The sequence below is a fragment of the Anolis sagrei genome, chromosome X (assembly GCF_037176765.1).
Source record: "Anolis sagrei isolate rAnoSag1 chromosome X, rAnoSag1.mat, whole genome shotgun sequence".
Taxonomy (NCBI): Eukaryota; Metazoa; Chordata; class Lepidosauria; order Squamata; family Dactyloidae; genus Anolis; species Anolis sagrei.
In genome coordinates, this window is record NC_090034.1 from 36268089 (window position 1) to 36286914 (window position 18826).

General features: G+C 41.4%; 1 protein-coding gene across 12 annotated transcripts in view; it reads right to left on the reverse strand.

The window, feature by feature from the left end:
* Positions 1-547: 547 nt before the first annotated feature.
* The window catches only part of FBRSL1 (fibrosin like 1), an 843044-nt gene continuing 824765 nt past the window's right edge, over positions 548-18826 (reverse strand). For 3 of the 12 annotated variants that reach the window (XM_060785676.2, XM_060785675.2, XM_060785686.2), the window contains 9 exons: positions 18262-18333; positions 17589-17627; positions 15328-15399; positions 14916-14999; positions 12119-12251; positions 9983-10066; positions 7878-7961; positions 5414-5639; positions 548-3919 (listed from right to left, as the gene is read on the reverse strand). In XM_060785676.2, the coding sequence (XP_060641659.2) occupies positions 2680-3919; positions 5414-5639; positions 7878-7961; positions 9983-10066; positions 12119-12251; positions 14916-14999; positions 15328-15399; positions 17589-17627; positions 18262-18333 (2034 nt within the window). In that variant the 3' untranslated portion in view covers positions 548-2679. The remainder of the gene's footprint in view (positions 3920-5413; positions 5640-7877; positions 7962-9982; positions 10067-12118; positions 12252-14915; positions 15000-15327; positions 15400-17588; positions 17628-18261; positions 18334-18826) is intronic. The other 9 variants (XM_060785685.2, XM_060785688.2, XM_060785678.2 and 6 more) reach the window with 8 other exon arrangements.

Here is an 18826-nt window from a genome sequence, read left to right on the forward strand (position 1 = left end):
CCAAAGGCTTACCTTGGCCTCAAGGAATTGTGGGAGTTGAAGTCCACCACACCTGGAGGGCCGAAGGTTCCCCATGCCTGGTCTAAAGTGAAGAGCTGGATTGTGTAATAGAGGAGTGCCAGGGGTCAGCAAGTGGGCCACATCTCATCCCATTATTTGACTCAGTATTCCTGGTGCAAACTGAGAAGCAAGTGTTTAGAGGGAATTGGCAATCTTTGACCAAATAATTTGCTTTCAGAAAGTGGGTAGTCACTTTCCCCTTCTCTAGAAAGCTTGTTATTGCTGAGAGATTTGGATTTGTCAGGTAAGCAAGTGAAAGAAGGGAGTTATCACAGGCATGAGGCAGTAGGGCAAAGGAATTGCATGAGTTTGTGTACCCATCCTGTGAAAATTCTGTGCTGCCCAGTACAGGTTGCAGTACTTCACACTCAGCCCACCTTCTATGGTTGTTCTGATAATATGTGCAATTTGGGCCAATGCATGCAACATGGGTCCAGGCCGGTCTTGTAGTCGGCAAGCTGCATGCAGAAAAGAGAAAACTCCCAGCTGAACTGCACGACTCTTTAATGATCAAAATTTGCCAAAGGTCTGGCAGCGTTAATAGGCTGAGCACGTTTATCAATAACCATTTACTCTCCCTCTCCCTCCCGGCAGTAGCTCTGACTAGATCTGACACACAAATACTTAACTACCTTTTTCATCCAAAATCAATGCTGTATTTATCTTCAATGATCTACAAAGAAACCAAATGTTTAAAATTACAGGGGATGCAGAGAGAAGGCTGGCAGGGGGAAATACAGACAGTCAAGGAAAGAAAATACCAGCAGGTGATGGAGTTAACTGGGAAGCAGAAATCCAGGATAATATCAAAACATGAATACTGTAGCCAAAAAAGAGGGAGATGATACAGTAGAACATGGCTTTCCCCGCAACAAGCTGGGGCATTCTGAATACGGAAGGGGCGCTTCTGCAGGTAGATCCCTAACATAGTGTGTGTGTGTGTTGGGGGGGGGGAGATGGGGGGACTGCATGTACCTCTATATGCCTTTTTAAAAAGTCAAATTTCTTGCCAATCAGATTCTAGACAGGACTAAAACTCATTCCCCATCCTCTCCCCATTCCCTCCCAAACCATTTTGAAGGACTGTTTAAAATGAAAGTCCATTTGATTGAGTCATAGCAAAATGCAAATATAGGAAGTCAAATTGGAAGTCAAACTTAACATGGTGCCCTAAAAACAAAATTCAAGGCACAAACTCACACTGAAACAAACAATTGAGTAGGTCATTGCAGATTACAGAGAGCAATCTTAAAGAGAGTATTTTAAATTAATCATTTGATCTTTTTTTGCACTATTAATACTCTAACATACTAATTTAAATATGAAGACTGCCTTGAACCAAAGGGGATCCACTGCAGTAACTTCTTACTTGTGCATGTGTCTTGCCACAGCGGGAAAAAATATGTATACATAGGGAATGGCAAAACATGGGATCTGTAGCATATGGTTGCGTTGGTTCCATCTGGCTTCTATCAGAAAAAGTAATCTACCTTTTTAGAGCCTTACTGTGAATCACGTATTCAACTTTTCAGACAAAATTGAAATTGGGTTCATATTTGAACGTGAGCGTGTATGTGTGTGTAACAAACATCCTTTTCAATGTAACTATTGCCGTTCTACAAAGCTGCATGTTTGTCAGATGCTTTGGGATGATTGCTTTTTTTTGGGGGGGGGGGGGGTTGTTTTGTAAATGGTTTTTGTCCTTATCCCCCTGCTCCCGCATCAGTGAGGACCTGCCTCCAAAATCTTTTGCATAGTTGAAGGATATATGCCACAATTTGCTGGGTTTTTAAAAAGTGTGCCGGCTTTTATCCAGACAGCGATAATAATGAGTTGGAATAATGTTAACAAATAACCAGAGAGTGGTTCTAGAAACCATTTTTTATAAAGTCTACCTATGTTAAGAATTCAATATTGGTGTACATTTATATTAACAGAATATTTACATATTGTTTTCTTCTTTGTTTAAAACAAGAAGTTAACAAAAATTCATCTCTTCATACTATAAGGCAAAACCCAACAGTTTTGTAAATAATAATAATAATAATAATAATAATAATAATTTTAATATATATCTGTAACTTCAGTTCCAAAAAATACCAAGCGAAGTGAGTGGCCTCAATTCAGGAACCTCACAGTGGACAGGATGAAACTAGTGTATTTCCATAAATAATATGTTAAGAAACCCCAGATGTGTTTTGCTTTGACTTGAGGATCAGAGGCCATTAAAATTCAAACTAAAAAGAAAAGCCTTTTTTATGTGAAAGAAGATCATCAAGTTAAAAAAAATACAAATTCATTAAAAACGTTTCTCATATTTGGGGAAGACATGTACAAACTTTGTAATAGTTTAAATCAGCACAGAAGCAAAACCAAAACAAACTGAAGACCTATATATTAAATTTCAATTTTCAGCAACCATTTGATTGGAAGGCTTACTATGGCCTTCCTTCCCATCTCCCCAATTATTTATGGAACTGTGCTTAATTTCTACAAATTTTACATTTAAAAAAAAGTTTACAGCAGTGCATTTTTTAAAAAGTTTCCTCCCCTCTACTGCAACCTTCCCCCGATATTTACAGGTGAGTTTTGAAATTCATTCTGTTTGTTGGAAAGGAACTATCGCGCCTCAACTTCTTTGGGATTCCTAGAAGGAGAATAGTCTCTTGACTCTGAGTTTGTCAGTGGAGTAGTCCGGCGGGGGGAGGAAGGTCTAGTCGTACTTGCGGGGACCAAAGGGGGTGGGGCACTCAGGGCGGCTGTGGGGGGGTTTCTATTCAAAATCCCATTGTGCATGGCGGCCGAGGGGCTGAGCCTGGGATAGTGGATCCCACTGAGATGAGGCATGAAGGAGGGCACATGCGCCAGGTGGCTTTCAATAGGGGATGAGTGCAAGTGGTGCATCCTGGCCCGTTCAAGTTCTTCCCGTAAGTGCAACCGCTCCCTCTCCTCAGCTTGCCTGAGCCGTTCCTGCTCACGCCGAGCTTCCAGAAGATTCTCGTGGTTATAGTCGTGGGGTTCTCTATCCCGGTAAGAGCGCTCATGGTCATAAAAGCCAGAGGTGGTGGGGAATCTGTGAATGGGATCTGTTCTGAGCTGGAAGTCCATCCGACGATGGAGGTCTAAGCTCCGATAGGCATCACGTAATGGGTCCCTCACTGTGTCCCAGGAAAAGCCAGGGTGGGGCAGTCTCTCCCTTCCTGACAATGAATTCATGCCCATTAGAGGTGTCATCATTCTACTACGATCCAGTACATTCATGTTGTTCATCTGGTGGACACTGCTCATGGAGATGGGCATGGTAGCTGCCATTGTATGGGGCAGTGGTAACCCGTGCAAAGAAGGCGGTGGGTGTTCAACAGTTCTGGAATGTTGTGAAGGTTCTGAGCTCACAACCATTATATCACCATCCTCCTTACACTCTTCTTTGACCTTGATGTCATTTTTAATCTTCTGAAGGTCTGTTGGAAGCTCTGGTTTTCTTTCAATGTCCTTGTTCATTAAATTGCTGAGTTTTAAGTTCTCGCTTAGTGCAGGCTTGCTGTAGGGTGATACAGACTGGATTACTGGCTTTGTGTTGTCTTCTGTGGATCTTTTTTCATGGCTTGGTGATTCCTTTATGGGGGATCGGCTTTCTTTGATCTTGTGCTCCACACCTGGAGGAGGATCCCTCAGCCGGTCAGGAATTTCCCTTTCTCGCTCAGGCTCTTTAGATCTTTCCCTGTCACTGAGCCCAGCTTGCCTTGAAGGATCATTGGAGGTCTGGCTGTTGCTGCGAATGAGGTTGCTGATCTGGTGAGTCACTGGAGCTGAAGCGGGCGAGGATCTAGTTGAATGTCTACTTTTATCCAGGACATCTCTGATGGAAAACAAAATAGATGGTGAACATTCTTCTATTGTTACTAACAGTTTTACATTCTCATTATGCAGTATAGTTTTAAACTGTTTCTCTGGTTGTAAGACACCATCCATTGTAAAACATACCCTAATTTCAGTACCATCACCATCAACAAAAATACAGAAGATATGCCTGCAATTCTAAGAGATATTTATATAGGAAAAATTGTGTCTTAGAATTGAAGAAATAGTCATATCATGATGATTTAGTAAATGTTATAAGTTCTTTCATTCCCATCATTAAGGCGACTAACAAATAAACAAACCTAATAAAAAATTAAATAAAATAGATTCAATTTTGTAAAAAATAAACATTTTTGGGTGGATACAAAAGTTAAAATACAGTTGAAATACAACTAATACAATTAAAATGACATTTAAAAGCTGTATGTTCCCCCAAAATCCCACTCTCAACTTCCCCAGCCATCTGCCCGTCATCCTCCCCCAAATGCTTGATGGCAAAGAAATATTGTGACCTGCCTGTGGGGTCCTCTTGGCCTCTGGACAGGTAGCTACAAAGTCTGTGAGGAGCAGCCACAGAAAGGCCTTCTCCCTTGTTCCCAGCAAACCAACTCATGAGGGACAGAGTGGGACAAAGAGAAGGCCCTCCCCAGAGAATTGTAGGTAAGTGACAGGTTCACAGAGAGAGATATGGTGCTTTAAATAACCTGGGCCCAAGCTATATAGAACTTTATAGGTAAAAACCAGCACTCTGAATTGTGCCCGGAAATGTGTTGGCAGCCAGTGGAGCTGTTGCAACAGAGTTGTTGTCCGCTCCCTGTAGCCAGCCCCAGGTAGCAGTCTGGCTGCTGCTCTATGGAACAGTTGAAGGTTCTGAGCAGGCAGCTGCATGTAGAATGCATTACAGTAGTCCCAACAGGGATGTAAGCAAGGCATGGACCACTGTGGCCAGATCTGACTTTTCCAGTAATGGGCACAGTTGGCGCACTAGCTTTAATAGTGCAAAAGCACTCCTGGTCGCTGCTGAGACCTGGGGCTCCAGGTTCAGGGCTGAATCCAGTACACTCCTCAAACTGCAGACTTGTGTATTCAGGGGGCATGTGACCCCATGGAACACAGGTTGAACTCCTATTCCCAGATCTGTCTTATGACTGACCGGGAGCACCTCTGTGTTGTCTGGATAAAGCTTCAATTTGTTTGCTCCCATCCAGTCCATCACAGCTGTCAGTCACCAGTTTTGCACAGGAACCACTTCCTTGGAATTAGGTGGAAAAGAGTAAGAGTTGGGTGTCATCTGTGTATAGGTGACACTGTACTTCAAAACTTTAGATGATATGTAAGCTGGCCACTCCTTCATATAACAATCCAAATTCTCGATTCCTAAACTCCTAGAAAACTAGATACTTGCTGAATTATGCAAAATGAAGTCTTTTCCCTCAGTAAAGTGCTAAATGGCTTTTATTCAGAACACTTGGTCCTGTGAGCTCTTTCTCACCTCTCCTTGTCTCGGTCTTCTTTACTTGAGAGATCCCTCTTTTCCAAGTCTCGATCTCGGTCGTGATTTGTCACAGAGGAGCTCCGCTCTGAATCACCTGGTTTGGGCCACTGAGGAGGTGTTGGGAAGGATGGCGGAGTCCGGTGGAGCCTGTTCCATGGCTCATGTGGGTTGCTGAAGCTCTGGACTCCGGGGCCATCTTTGTGAGCAAAAATGCTATTATGACCTGGAACCAGAAGGAAAGGGGAAGGTCTGTTAGTCCCCCACCACTGAACAAAAGACTTCCAGACATTTGGGACAGTAATGCAGAAGTGCCAGTTACTGGCGCAGTTAACTTTTCAAGTTGAAGCGAGAGAGAAAGATACTTCACAAACAGTAATAACAGGATGGCTCTGATAACTCTGGAAGGAAGGAACAGTCCTTAAAAGCCTCTGTAGGAAAGAAATCGCATTTCTTTCCTACAATCACAGAACACTTCAGGAAAATGCAATTTCCATGGGCTGCTCTTTGTAAATGTTGACAACTTCCTCACAAATGAAGGGGAGGGGCATCTGAATCTATTTTTTAAAGTGTGTCACCTTCTAGGCATACAAGAAAATCAAATCTAGTTTTCTGTCATTTTTCTCTGACAGCATACAGAGCTAAAATCGCTGATGATTTTTGCACCCAATTCCAGAGACATATGCTGCAATATACTTATTGCTAACTTTCTTCCAAGGAGTCTGCAACGCAATTATGAGGGTTTCTTTAAATGCAGTGAATCCTGATCCAGCAGGCTCTCTTCCCAGAGTCTTTCCATCCAATGTAGTGAAGAAACTTCATTTTCTTGTGCTACTACTACAAGCTATCTTGCTTTTGGAAGACACAGCAGCAGAGACTGAGCCACAAACATATAAGGTAGGAACAGCAACATTGAGACCCATCACAAACAGGACAGCCACAAACATATAAAAGAGGAACAACAATATCTTAGCCTGCATTATTATTTGTGATTTATAAAAACTTCTAAAAGTATTCATTAACCCACCAGCCTCCCCATAGTGACGTACAATCAAATGGCAATATATATACAAAATACAAATAAAGCATGCTTTAAAAACAGACTACAAACAATTTTAAAAGCCAAAAGCCTTGCAAAATAATACAGTTCTGATCTCCTGCTAAAAGCTCAGTCATGACGGAAAGCAGCCCACATCCCCTTGGAAGGGTGTTTCACCATTGCGAGCCTAACCCTTCAAGGTTGGCCCTTTGTAATCTCTCTTTTGCCTTGCCTGGAATAAGGAGTACTTGTACTCTGCTTATTTTGGAATGATTCTGTCACTACGTCAAAGCAACAAGTTTTGTGTTTTGCAAGGCTTTAGGTTTGCTCGCAGAACACTATTTTGTACGCAATCTCCTATCCAGTCTCTGACATCTCCTGGCAGTCTTAGGGAAGGAAATCCTGCCATTTAGTGTAGTTGAAAATGAGCTACAATGACAAATGGTCCAACCCAGTAAAAGGCAGGTTTCTTTGCCCCTGTAATTGCTGTACTATCCTGTCTATATACTTGTCTGGAAAAGATACATGGCTATCCAACCCTGATGTTACGATTTATTTTAAGTTCCTGAATAATGATAGTTTATTTTCCAAAACCATGAAACAGATGCACATGAGCAAGGTCTTTGTCCTAAACATTGTCATGCTAAGCTAGAGATGAGGACCAAGACTTGCTCTCTATGCTTTCTCCGACTTGTAAAGAGATGATTGGTAATACTTGGTGGTGGCTACTTGGTTTTGCATCCTTACCTTAGTTTTTTGAAATGCTGGAAAATGTTACAACACTTGCCTTGCATTTATTTTCCTGGATTGGACCTCATTGCATTTGAATATGCTCTCAAAAAGAAGCCATTCAAATACATAGTTGTGTTGGTCTAGATTATCAGTATGCAAAAGGATCCTGTAGCACCTTTGAGACTGAGAGAAGCAAGCTGTCAGAGACTAAAGTTTACAAAACCTAACTATGAAAGCTTATGCTCCCCAGATCTTTCTCTTGATTAGTCTCAAAGGTGCTACAAGATCCCTGTGCAAAAAGAAGTGCTTGATAAGATGTAACTAATATTTTCAAGCATCTTTCAATCTGGTGGCGCCACCTGAGAGCAAATTCATGCCTTGGGAGAAGTGGACCTGAGGCACAGGACAATTATTACAGGTGTTGGGTGCAATTTTTCTAGAAAGCAAGCCAACGTAAAAAGATGCATGGCTGCCGGTGGGTGAGGGGACAAATTAGGGAAAAGCTCCTGCCACAGAGACCTGGAAGACTTAGGTGCAGTGTTTTGTTTTGTTTTTCTTCTCAAAGAGGAGAATGGAGGATAGGAAATAAAAGGGTTGCTTTGTTTTAAACAAACTACCACCAGCTGCTTTCAATGTGAGCATGTGGTTTCTTTGGAGAGGAGGTTTGTCTGCAGTAACCCAGCCAGTACTTACTCAGAGTATGACTGCCTAATCCTCCAAAGGCATTGCTGCCTAAGTTCCCAAGGCTGCTGAAGGTGCTTGACCTGCTAAATGGATCTGGAAAGGCAAACAGGGTTTTAGCCGGCATTGAGCCAAGAATGCTGGAGAATGAAATGCACCCCCTTCTCCCCTCCCCCTCGTCTGCTTTAATGGTCTGAATCCAAGTAGGATTAGGCCAGACTTTAAGCTGATCCTTCTCACTGCAAGGTTCTTTGCACAAAACATTCCCAGCATGTTAAAAATGGAGAAGGGATTTGAGCACTTACTCCATGAAACAGGTGCTGGAGTTAAGCTCTGTGCGTGCCAAGGGAGAGGGAAGCTGAAAGTTAACAGCCAAAGAGCCAAAATGACAGGCACCGCTACCAAGCTGAAACCCGATCCACTGGTGAAATCACAATTGCAAAAGGAAAAGCCAAAAACTGGTTTCCACCGTGGCATTTTATTTGTTTCTTGGTGGGTAGCAAACAGGCAGGAGAAGATGCCTGTGCGGGATCCTAGGAGGGTATAAAATTGCCTTTGATATGCCAATTCTTTTTCTTTGCCCCTCTGGTTTGGATTGTTGGGCGAAGTCACACTGTTCAGACTCAACCAGGAAGCAAAGATGTGACAAACCTCAAGATTACCATACATAATATCAGTGCTCTGCTGTGTTACTTGGAAACCACACACTTTGGGTGACACATTTCTCCCTATTTTCTCTAACTATATCTTCTATCTCCTGTCTCTAGTCTGCTTGTGTAATTTCCATGTTCTGAGGGCGGCTACAATTCTGCAAAGGGTATTTCAACCTGGAAGGGAATTATTATTAAAAATATGCTGTGTGGTCTAGCAATACAAATAGGTAGAACTTAATAACAGTTGTGTACTTGCCTTTTAACAAATTACTCGCTACAAATAGCACCATGACCCTGATTAAGTTATAAACCCCTATCCGTTGACAGAGGGGAGTGACAGTCACCCTATCATATTATTGACAGCCACACACTATCATATTATTGCATATGAATATTTGCCCTCTTATAATCACGCCTAAACTACATTGGATAACATCATCATCATCATCATCATCATCATCATCATCATCTTTATTTCTATCCTGTCTTTCTCTAGATGTGGGGACTCAAGGTGGCTTTAGAATTATGTAGCTAGAATGTTATGTAAAAATCAAGATAAAGATTCTCAGGATGCAAATAAGGCAATTTCATTCAAGAATGAGTTCCACTGATGGCCATTTGCCCAAACTGGAAACTCCATAGCCCAATGTTGGTGACGCACAGTAAAAGGTTATTATCGTTAACATGCCCTTCTTTTGAACATTTCAGGCCACCTCCCTTGAAAGTGAGAAAATGATGTTTTGTTTCTTCTGCCAATGCTCTGCATATGCTCTAAAACAGCATGTCAACCCACAGGTCCATGAGGTACCCATCCCAATGTTCCTGAAATCTTTGTAATACGAAGAAGTGACAACACTTGGGCAGTGGCTCCTCTTTGTGTGGTAATTGTATTGTTTTTATTTCCCATCAGCCTTGTGGAAACTATGCATGAACAAGTGATCCCATTTACCCAAACATGCCTGTGTGTATGTTTGGAGGAACAATGCTCATTTTCTTATCTTCTGACTCGTACATATTGAGTTTTGCTTATTCTGCCCGGCAATAACTAAGGAGATATTAAAGAGAGTTCTACACTTGAAAAAGGACATGTACTACCCAATTGCTTCTTTATTCCTTTTTGTTTTGGAGGAAGAGAATTTGCACTTGGAACAACTTGAGATTTTTCTAATGGGAAATAAATCTGGTTTGTTGCATAGCAAAAACTTCTGAAACCTTCAATTGGTATCAGAAGACAGACTAAAATATTTACAATTTCAAGGGAATATTTTTCCTGTTTCTGTTCTAAACTGGGTCTGTCTAAGCAAATTTTCAGATGGCATTTTTAAAGGTACAATACAATTATGCTTTTATGCTTAGAGACGAAGTCCCTCACACTCCTTTTAGTTGTTTTTAAGAACACATTTTGATGTACAGGAAGACATACATACAGTATCTAGGTAAATGTGAAAAGTAGGCTTTACTTACACCTACCTGCCAAGTGGCTAGTAGGCAGGAAGCTGCTGTGATGTGGTGAAGGCCCAAAAGGAGTGGAAGCTGGGTGGGAAGAACCTGTGAATGTAAGGAAAAAAGCTTTCAATATGCTGGCAGGACACACCTAGGAAATTATCTACCAATGGAGTAAGATGCAAGTCAAGAACTGATAGTATATCTAATTAAGCAGGAACAAATGTTGGTTGTGTAAGACCTATTCTAGGATTAGAATCAAGCTGATATCATAAAAACGGGTGCGATAATAGGGGAGGGAGAAAGCTGAAGAGCTTATGCCAGAAACCTACAGACACACCCTTAAACATGAAGGGCAGAGAAGTCCCTCAAATATGGAACTGATACTGGCCATGGAAAGTCTGAAGTTTATATTTCTAGAATGCCCCCATACTTCTCCAGTTTCTGGAAGGGAATAGAACAATGATCCAGCTGTTGATTGGCAATGTTTGCTGTCATTCTTTTTAAAGAATCCTTCACAATCTTTTCTGAGAAATTACAGGACTGTTGAGAAGGCAATGCGAAAGCCACCGGTCTAATCCCACTTGGACCTCACTCTGGGATGATCGAAAAGTGATTGGGTAAATTGGCTCTAAGCAACCAGAAAATGAGTTAAGGAAACCCCAGAGAGAAAAGCCACCGTGGCTAACAGGACCTGGTGTTATCTATAAACATTGCAACTTGCTCAGCTGCTATGAGATGGATGGAGGCTGTCATCTTTCTAATCCTGTAGGATTTCAGAAGGTGTATAACGGATGGGAGATTTTTTCAAAGGAGACGGCTTACAAACTTGACTACATGAGGCTGATAATAAGAAGAATAAAAAAAGGAAGGAAATCCTCCAGAGAAAGCAAGGGATAGTGTTGTAGACTGTCAGGTAGTTATTAAATATTACATTTGCCAGGCAGCTGAACATCCATCCCAGAGACAGGTAGGCCTAAGATAAGTTATGACTTTTGCGGTGACAAGGCAATGTGGCAGAACCCATGGTTCACACAAACTACATCCTTGTTTGATAAGTAAGGAGATATTCAGATACTATAAAGCAAAAGATTTATTAAATCTTTTTACTTGAGTTGCAATATTTGTTCACCTTGCCATCTTTATTGAGATTTACTTCTTGATTACTGCAGTGATTAATTGTAAAGGTATTATTCATCTGGTACAGAAATAAATGATTCTATTAATTTACTTTCTGTGCAGCACAAACATATGCATGCGTATTCGAAACAAGGTCGCATGATGATCAAAGGGGCTACACCCTACTAAGTGTGTTTAGAGTGGGAATCTACTAACCTATTTACCCCCTTAAATATATGTTAACTAGAAACACGTTACTCAATTGGTAAATAAAAAGAATACTACAACATACAGGACACTTTTTTTCTTAGACCCCATAAAAATTAGAAAGATACAGTGAGAAGGAAGAAAGCCGAGGTGTAACAGTAAACTGCAAAATGGAACATGAACCTTGAGTTCAGTTAATCCAAATATTGCAGTCAGTAACTTTTAAAAAATGGGAGGAGTCTTGTCTGCATGGTGGATAGTAAGCATTTATACCTCAAACGAAAGTCTAGTCAAAATACTGTAACATGGAATAGTTTGTGAAGTTGTCCTTGAAAGGCAGACATGTGTTCATGTTATGCCGTTGCCAGAAAGGGAATAGTGTGTGGAGGTAGGTAGCGTATTAGGTGAGTATGGAAATCCCTGTTTTACTATTCACGAGATTATTGTGTATGGCAACAGAACTTTGGGAAGGGTCATCATATTGTTTCTCAAGAGAACAATCATCTTGGATTTTTTAACAAAAGGATTTGGCTGCAATAGATGCACACAGGCAGACGGCACTATTGAATGCATACAGTGCAATGCAGAGTAAACCCCACTGAAACAAATGGGCTCACTTTTGAGTAGACATACGTAAGATTGCAGTATATGTGGCATTTTTGCGCAAAGATTTCCTGCCCTACTAGAGAAAGTTGACCCAGGAACATTAAAGTGGTAAAAATCTTTCTGACATAATTCCAACAAGATTACTACTACTGATTTTGTAATAATTTTTTTAAAGAGATGGTAGTATGATGTGTGTGTACTTATCCCACACTCAGCCTGCCTTACCTGTTGTGGAAAAGAGCGGTCGAGCAAGATCTTGCGGATAGTGGAAGCCAGGAAACACGCTGGGAGCAGGAGGTCTGCTGAATAGGTCAAGTTTCCCACCTATTTCTAGCTTGTGAGGATCCAGCTGCATTTGCTGTCAAAGGATACAAAAAACCATCTTACTACACATTTCCCTTTTCTTTAAGGGGGCAAGGGGAGGTGAAAGGCTTGCTAACAAAGAGCTTCTACTCCACACCTAGGTATGCACTGCCAGAGAGAGTTAGCCAGAGTGACAACAGCATCTGGTGTCACATTCTGGAAGTCGTGCTCTGACAGCAGCCGCTGCAAGGCCCATTCCACTCCACAGCTACTTGGCGTCCACCCTTCTGTGAATAAGGTCTGAAGTGAACTTTGAGCTTCGTGGTGTTCACACAGCAGGAGAATGCAGCACTCTAGATGGGAGGAAATCATGCTCCCCACCCCTTCGGATCTGTCTGCAGTCTCCCCATGACACAAAACATTCAATGGGCTGAACGAGGTGGACAGAACCAAATCTCAAAGAGCTAGGCAGCAAAAGTTGTGTGTTTGGTCACTTTGCTACAAAGACACAAAGGTGGGCCGAGAAAGAAGGAGGTTTGTGAAGACCCTTCTCTTTCTTGGGGCCAAGAAATCACAAAATCTCAATATTGTGGATCATCGTGACGAAATAATTCACGACTTTTATTCAAAGAGCTTTACAGAACCATTCATTTTGGACAGTTCATGAGGTTGGAGCACCCTTCCCATGCTGTTAAAACTAGTCTATAATAAAAGGAGTGGAAAGCAACAGAATTCCAATGAGAAGTGGCAAACTTTTCTCAAAAGGGGTGACAGCTATCAGTGTCCTACAGAAGGGTGACCCATATTCTTCTGCCACTGAGTTCTTCACTGATGCTGATAACTAGGAGTAGGAAGATGTAGCACTGCTATCAAAAAGTGGGAGCCAAACGTCTTCTTTCCATGGGCAAGGGAAAGAAAAACAAATAAGAGGATGGGACATCATCATATGCCAATTTCCCTCACTAAGCTGACTGCTGCTTACTGGGATGAGGATGATGACATGTCACCTGTTTCACTCAATATGTCTGTGAAGGAGACTCCCTTCCTGGTAATATTAGATCAGCCCCCTCCCTCCTGTCCTTCAGAAGGATGGTGAAGACCTGGCTGTGGGATCAAGCCTTTGGGGCAGTGCAATGGGGCAATAATAGAATGGTGTCATGAGATGGTTTTTAAGCAACTGATTTTAAAGAGGATATAAGTGATTTTAATATTTGTGTATATTTATGGTTTATGTTCCAGCACTGCATGTTTGCTGTATATATGTTGTGCTCCGCCCTAAGTTCCCTGCAAGGTGAGAAGGACGGAATATAAATGTTTTAAATAAATAAATAATATTGTGAAATAGATGACGGGCACATGGGGCTGTTTCCTTGGGCATCTCCTGCACAACTTATTTCCAACCCAGACTGTTGAGCAAAACCATCACATTTGATCCCAGTTTATACAAAATCTAACTACCTGTCTGATTCCTAACCAAGAGTCTCAGGTACCCGAGATGCTAGAATTGGGGCTGTTATGACCTCGAACACTGGTGCTCAACCATGCAGAACAAAGGCTATTATGGGTCTGTCTGTATGTGGATATTGGCTGCAATACTGCCTTGGCTACTGCTGGGCATAAAAACCACAACACTGTCTTAAAACATTTCCGTAAATCTGAGAAACTCTGGGTTACAAGCCATTCTGAAGCATTTTCATTGCTAGAAGGAATCTGCTTCTAGCATTATTAATTTCAACCAAAGGATGCAACTATATTTTTTCTGTTTTAAAATAACAGTATAGTCCATGAAAGTGACAACATGTTCAAATCCAGCTCCATTAAATTCATAAAAGACTTTCCACTACATGAAACTTCATTGTAGATTATTTTTCTCCTGATACTAGTTATTCAGCTGTAGTGGTGAATACTCATCAAAGTAATGAGCAAAACACAAAGCAGTTGCGCTGATGGTAAAGGAGAGAATATCATAATGGCATAAAACAATTTCTCTGATTCTAAATTTGCTTCAAGGCACCTAGAATTCTATGGTTCAGTGATCCCTAAGCATTTGTCCACTGTCTGATAGCTGTCAAACAAGTTCTACAGATATTGAGTGACCAAGGTAGTTTCTGAGACTAACTCAGCCCTTGATTTCTGCCTTTTTTTAAAGTAATGTTTCCCAAGCATTAGTCCTCCGGATTTCACTCTGGGTTTTATTGGCCAATGATCAGGGATTCTGGGAGCTGAAGTCAAAAAACACAGAGAAGACTAGAATTCGAGCAACACTCTCTCAAAGGGCAAGAAGCTCTTAACATCTTCTATGCATAGAAGCCTTCAATATCGGGGACACCACCCCTGCCCCAAAATATATTGCCAAGAATGATCAATATTACCCCAATAGTTTCAGCAACTTTCCACAACATGACACTGAAACATCTATGGCTCTGACTGCACTAATTGGTACATGTTCTAACTGGCACATTTTAGGTCTTTGCTTGCTGCACTCCTCCAGAACATGCTTATGAGCAATATAGGTGGCACAACGCAAGATTTGAAGACCATGAATTTTAGACTCCACCAAGCATAAGTTTTTGAGGGCATCACTTGAATATTGGAAGCAAGCTATTCCTAAGATCCTTACCTCTCCAGTTCCACAGTCCCCCTCCATCCCTCCCCGCCACACAACACCGAAGAAGAAAACCCCAAACACCTCCGACACAAGGACTGTCATTCTACTCGCCTGCTCTATGTTTTGTAAAATGTCCTTCACCGTACCGCTCATTTCACTCTGAACAGGATAACACTCCATATTCCACAGGAGGTACTAGTGCAGAAGGGAAATGATATTAAACACGCGTGCTTTGTACGCCCCCGCCCTCCCCACAAACCTCCCAGCTTTTCTTCTGATCTTCTCCTTTGGGTTGCATATTAATACCTTTCACTCGTTTGCTACCAGACTGCCCTGCCCCACCAGACAAGCGCAACCATTTATAGCTCTACGATAGATGTTAAAAGATAGAAAGGCTTAATTAATTCCAGATCTTACAAACAAAAGCAACACTGTGAGAAGCTACTTGTTTGTTAATTGGGGGGTTGGAGCAGGAACAGAGCCCAAAAGACTTCTTGTCTCAGGAATCAATGCACTCATTTACCTTTATCTTCTGCTGGTGGTGGTAGATCTGCCAAGCAATCTGTACATGAACAGCACACCACTTGCCAGGTTTCTGCAATCAAATGTATACATATAAAATTAGGTTGTACTTAAAATGCTACTAATTTGGAGTCAAAATGTTTAGGACAGAAAACGAGACTAGCCATTCACAGTACTGAGTATAGAACAGAACTAGTTTGTCACTCAAATATACAGTAGCAATCATTTTTATACACAGAAAAACAATTTTAATGCAGCACCCTCTGTACAATTTATGTTTCAAAGTCTAGGAGCCCCTGGTGGCGCAATGGGTTAAACCCTTGTGCTGGCAGGACTGAAGACCGACAGGTCACAGGTTCGAATCCGGGGAGAGCGCGGATGAGCTCCCTCTGTCAGCTCCAGTTTCCCATGCAAGGACATGACAGAAGCCTCCCACAAGGATGGTAAAACATGAAAACACCCGGGCGTCCCCTGGGCAACATTTTCGCAGACGGCCAATTCTCTCACACCAGAAGCAACTTGCAGTTTCTCAAGTTGCTCCTGACACACACCCACAAAAATGTTTCAAAGGCTGAGGGGTGGGTGACCCTCAAAACTGATTTTGTAGTTAAAGGAAAAATCAGTCATATACTGCATTGTCCTGCTAAGTGCTACAAGTGTGTGCTCTCCAGTCTTACAGCCACAAACCAAAAACATAATGGAGTTCATATCTCACTTGTTTGGCTGATTTATAGGTCTGGTATGGCTTGCAAAGAGTCCTGGGTAATTTATAGAATGCCATATTTTTCAGATAGGAGATTGTGTTCCATGGGAAATAAGGCCTGTCTCAGTCACCCTCATGTTGTTAGATATGATTCCCAAAAAGATGATTGGCCCTTGCACTTGCTTCCTTCAGGAGGTAAGTGAAAACATTTTGTTCTGCTATTGAAAAAGATAGGAGGGGTCCAGCCATTATTGATTTGATTGTTTAAAATATTTGTTTAGGGTTGTTTCTACTAAGACCTAGTGAGCAATCAAGAAGATCACTTCTGGATCAGACAAAACATTCCAGGATCCCATTGGCCTCTGCTATGTTTCTCAACCTACAAACATTGCAATTATTCCCTAGAAACCTATTCATCCTATTGCATGTCATTATATTAACCTATACAAGAAATAGTGTTACATTCGCATTAACTCAGTATCCCATTACTTTTTGGGTTAATGAGGGCAGGAAAACATTCCTTTTCTGAACTAATACAAATGGTTATTCACTGATCCAAAGTTTTGTTCAGCGGAATCATTTGGGGGAGATTTGGGGCCATTTCTCCATCCTGTATTTATTTATTTTAAAAAACGAAAAACAAAAAGAACATGCTAACAATGCCTCCTCTGTGCCCAGGGGTATCCCACTGCTACTTTCAAAATTAAAATACTTCCCTTTGGCTGGGACTGCTTCAAGGCAGTGTTCCCAACTGCTTGATCTCTGATTTTCCCAAATGTCGCCAAACCTCATTTGCAGCCAGAAAAATACCTTGTAAGATGGCTAAGGCCCAGGGCTTTGTTTTGTAAACCCCAACTCCAAAAGGAAGGAAATTAGGAACAGGTTTACTCTCCCTGTTTGCAAGGGGAGAAAGGCTTGGGAATGCAGTGGGGAAACTAGAGGGAAATGTGCGATGGATGGGGGTGGACTGGGAGGTGACCCACTGAGGTTTGTGGAGGGAATGGGGACACTGGCATTGGCTTGGGGACCACACAATCGAGTTGAAGGATGGAAACAGAGCCAAATGGACAACAATATTAGGGAAGCCAGCAGACCAACCCACAGGGACAGGAGAAAGCAGGGGAGGAATCTCTTTGTATTGGTTCTCTTTGTGAATGAAATTGCTTGGATGGTGGTTCTGAATAAGAAAGAAATTTGAGAGTTTAGGGGAGTGGCTTTGCATTTTAGGACAAAGACCAACTCTCTGTTTTGTATTCAGCTTCTTGAGCAAGTCACTTAACTTTTAACATATTCAGTTTTTGTAGCATGGGTGGTTTCACTCTGGCTGTTCCCCCCACGACATCAATTTTATGTCCACATCCATAACAATGTCACCCAACTCCAAATGTGTTTTCTTGCTCAAAAAAAGGCTAAAGAAGTTATGATTTCACAATATTGTTTCATTGACTCCCCTGCAACTCCATCCAAAGTAAAAACAAAACCCACTATGGGTGCAACATGCTCATTTTTCATATTTATGAAATAAATAAAGAGGAGAGTTTAAAAAATCCCCGACAAACCTTACTTACTCGTACAGGAGCCCGATAGGGGTCAGACACCTAAGGAAAATATGGAAAAATATGTGTTTTCCCTGGAAACACTTTCATATAAAGAGAAACACAGGGAAGATAATAAGTAGAGAAAATAATGCAGGACAAGAACACAATTGCTCTATTACAGAAAGCAGTTTTGAAGTGCCAGAGGAGCAGGCTCCTCCACCCCTTTACAAGCTTAGGAATGGAAGAACTGCTTCAAAGCTGTCTTCTATGATTGTAGTGAGGATGATCTATAAAAAGGTACTGAATATCTTAATCTGTGGTGTCCAAAAATATATTCTCATGTCAATAATAGGATTCCAGTCTGTGTCTAACAAGAAGTCTCTTCCTGTTCTGCACCATGACTGCACACAGGGATTGTGAAATATATCTTAAATCTCCACATGTGGTGTTATACCTTGATCATGCTACTCCAATTTTGTGTTGAATGCACACCCACATACATAACCAAATGAATGCAAATATTCCATGTTGGACAAAAGTGGGCAAACTGCTTCCAGCAGGGAAGTTATGACCAAATGATAATTTTTGTTGAATACAAAAATTAAAAAAAAAAATTTCTCCTCTAACAGAAAATATTATCATGAGACTGAAGGGGGAAAAAGAAAAGAAAACCGTTACATGCTACTGTACTTACCCCTGGAGTCTTCTGAAGAAGAGTGTGGTGTACTGGACCAGGCCTACTTGCTACATCAATTGGATTGGAAGTCTACAAGGGAAAAATTGAAACTCTTTGATGCAATGGTAGCAAATGGTATAGCTAGTTCATACGATAACTCAAGGGGATTTAGGATGTTTGACAAGTTCCTTCTAAATGGGACCATATGATGCTGCTACAAGTTTGCATTATTGTTACTGAAAGACGGGGAGAGGCTCCCTAAAATTGCAGGCCTTACTGAGGTTAAATAGCAGAGCGAGACAAATCTGTACTAAGATGTGAAAAGGATTCCATTCCAATCCTCAACTCTCAAGCCTTTATTTTGAGAGGCCCAGTTTCTAACAGTACTATACAAAGCTTCCTGCTTTTGTAATCACAAATATTTACTATGTTCACATACAGATATGTGAACAGGGTAAATAACTACTTTTGACCTGAATCCTATTGGATGAAAACAGTGTGGAAAATAAACTCTTGAGTTCTTTCTTAACAAATGAACAAACATGGAATGGGCGACACTTGGTTTGAAAGCAGTATATATGAA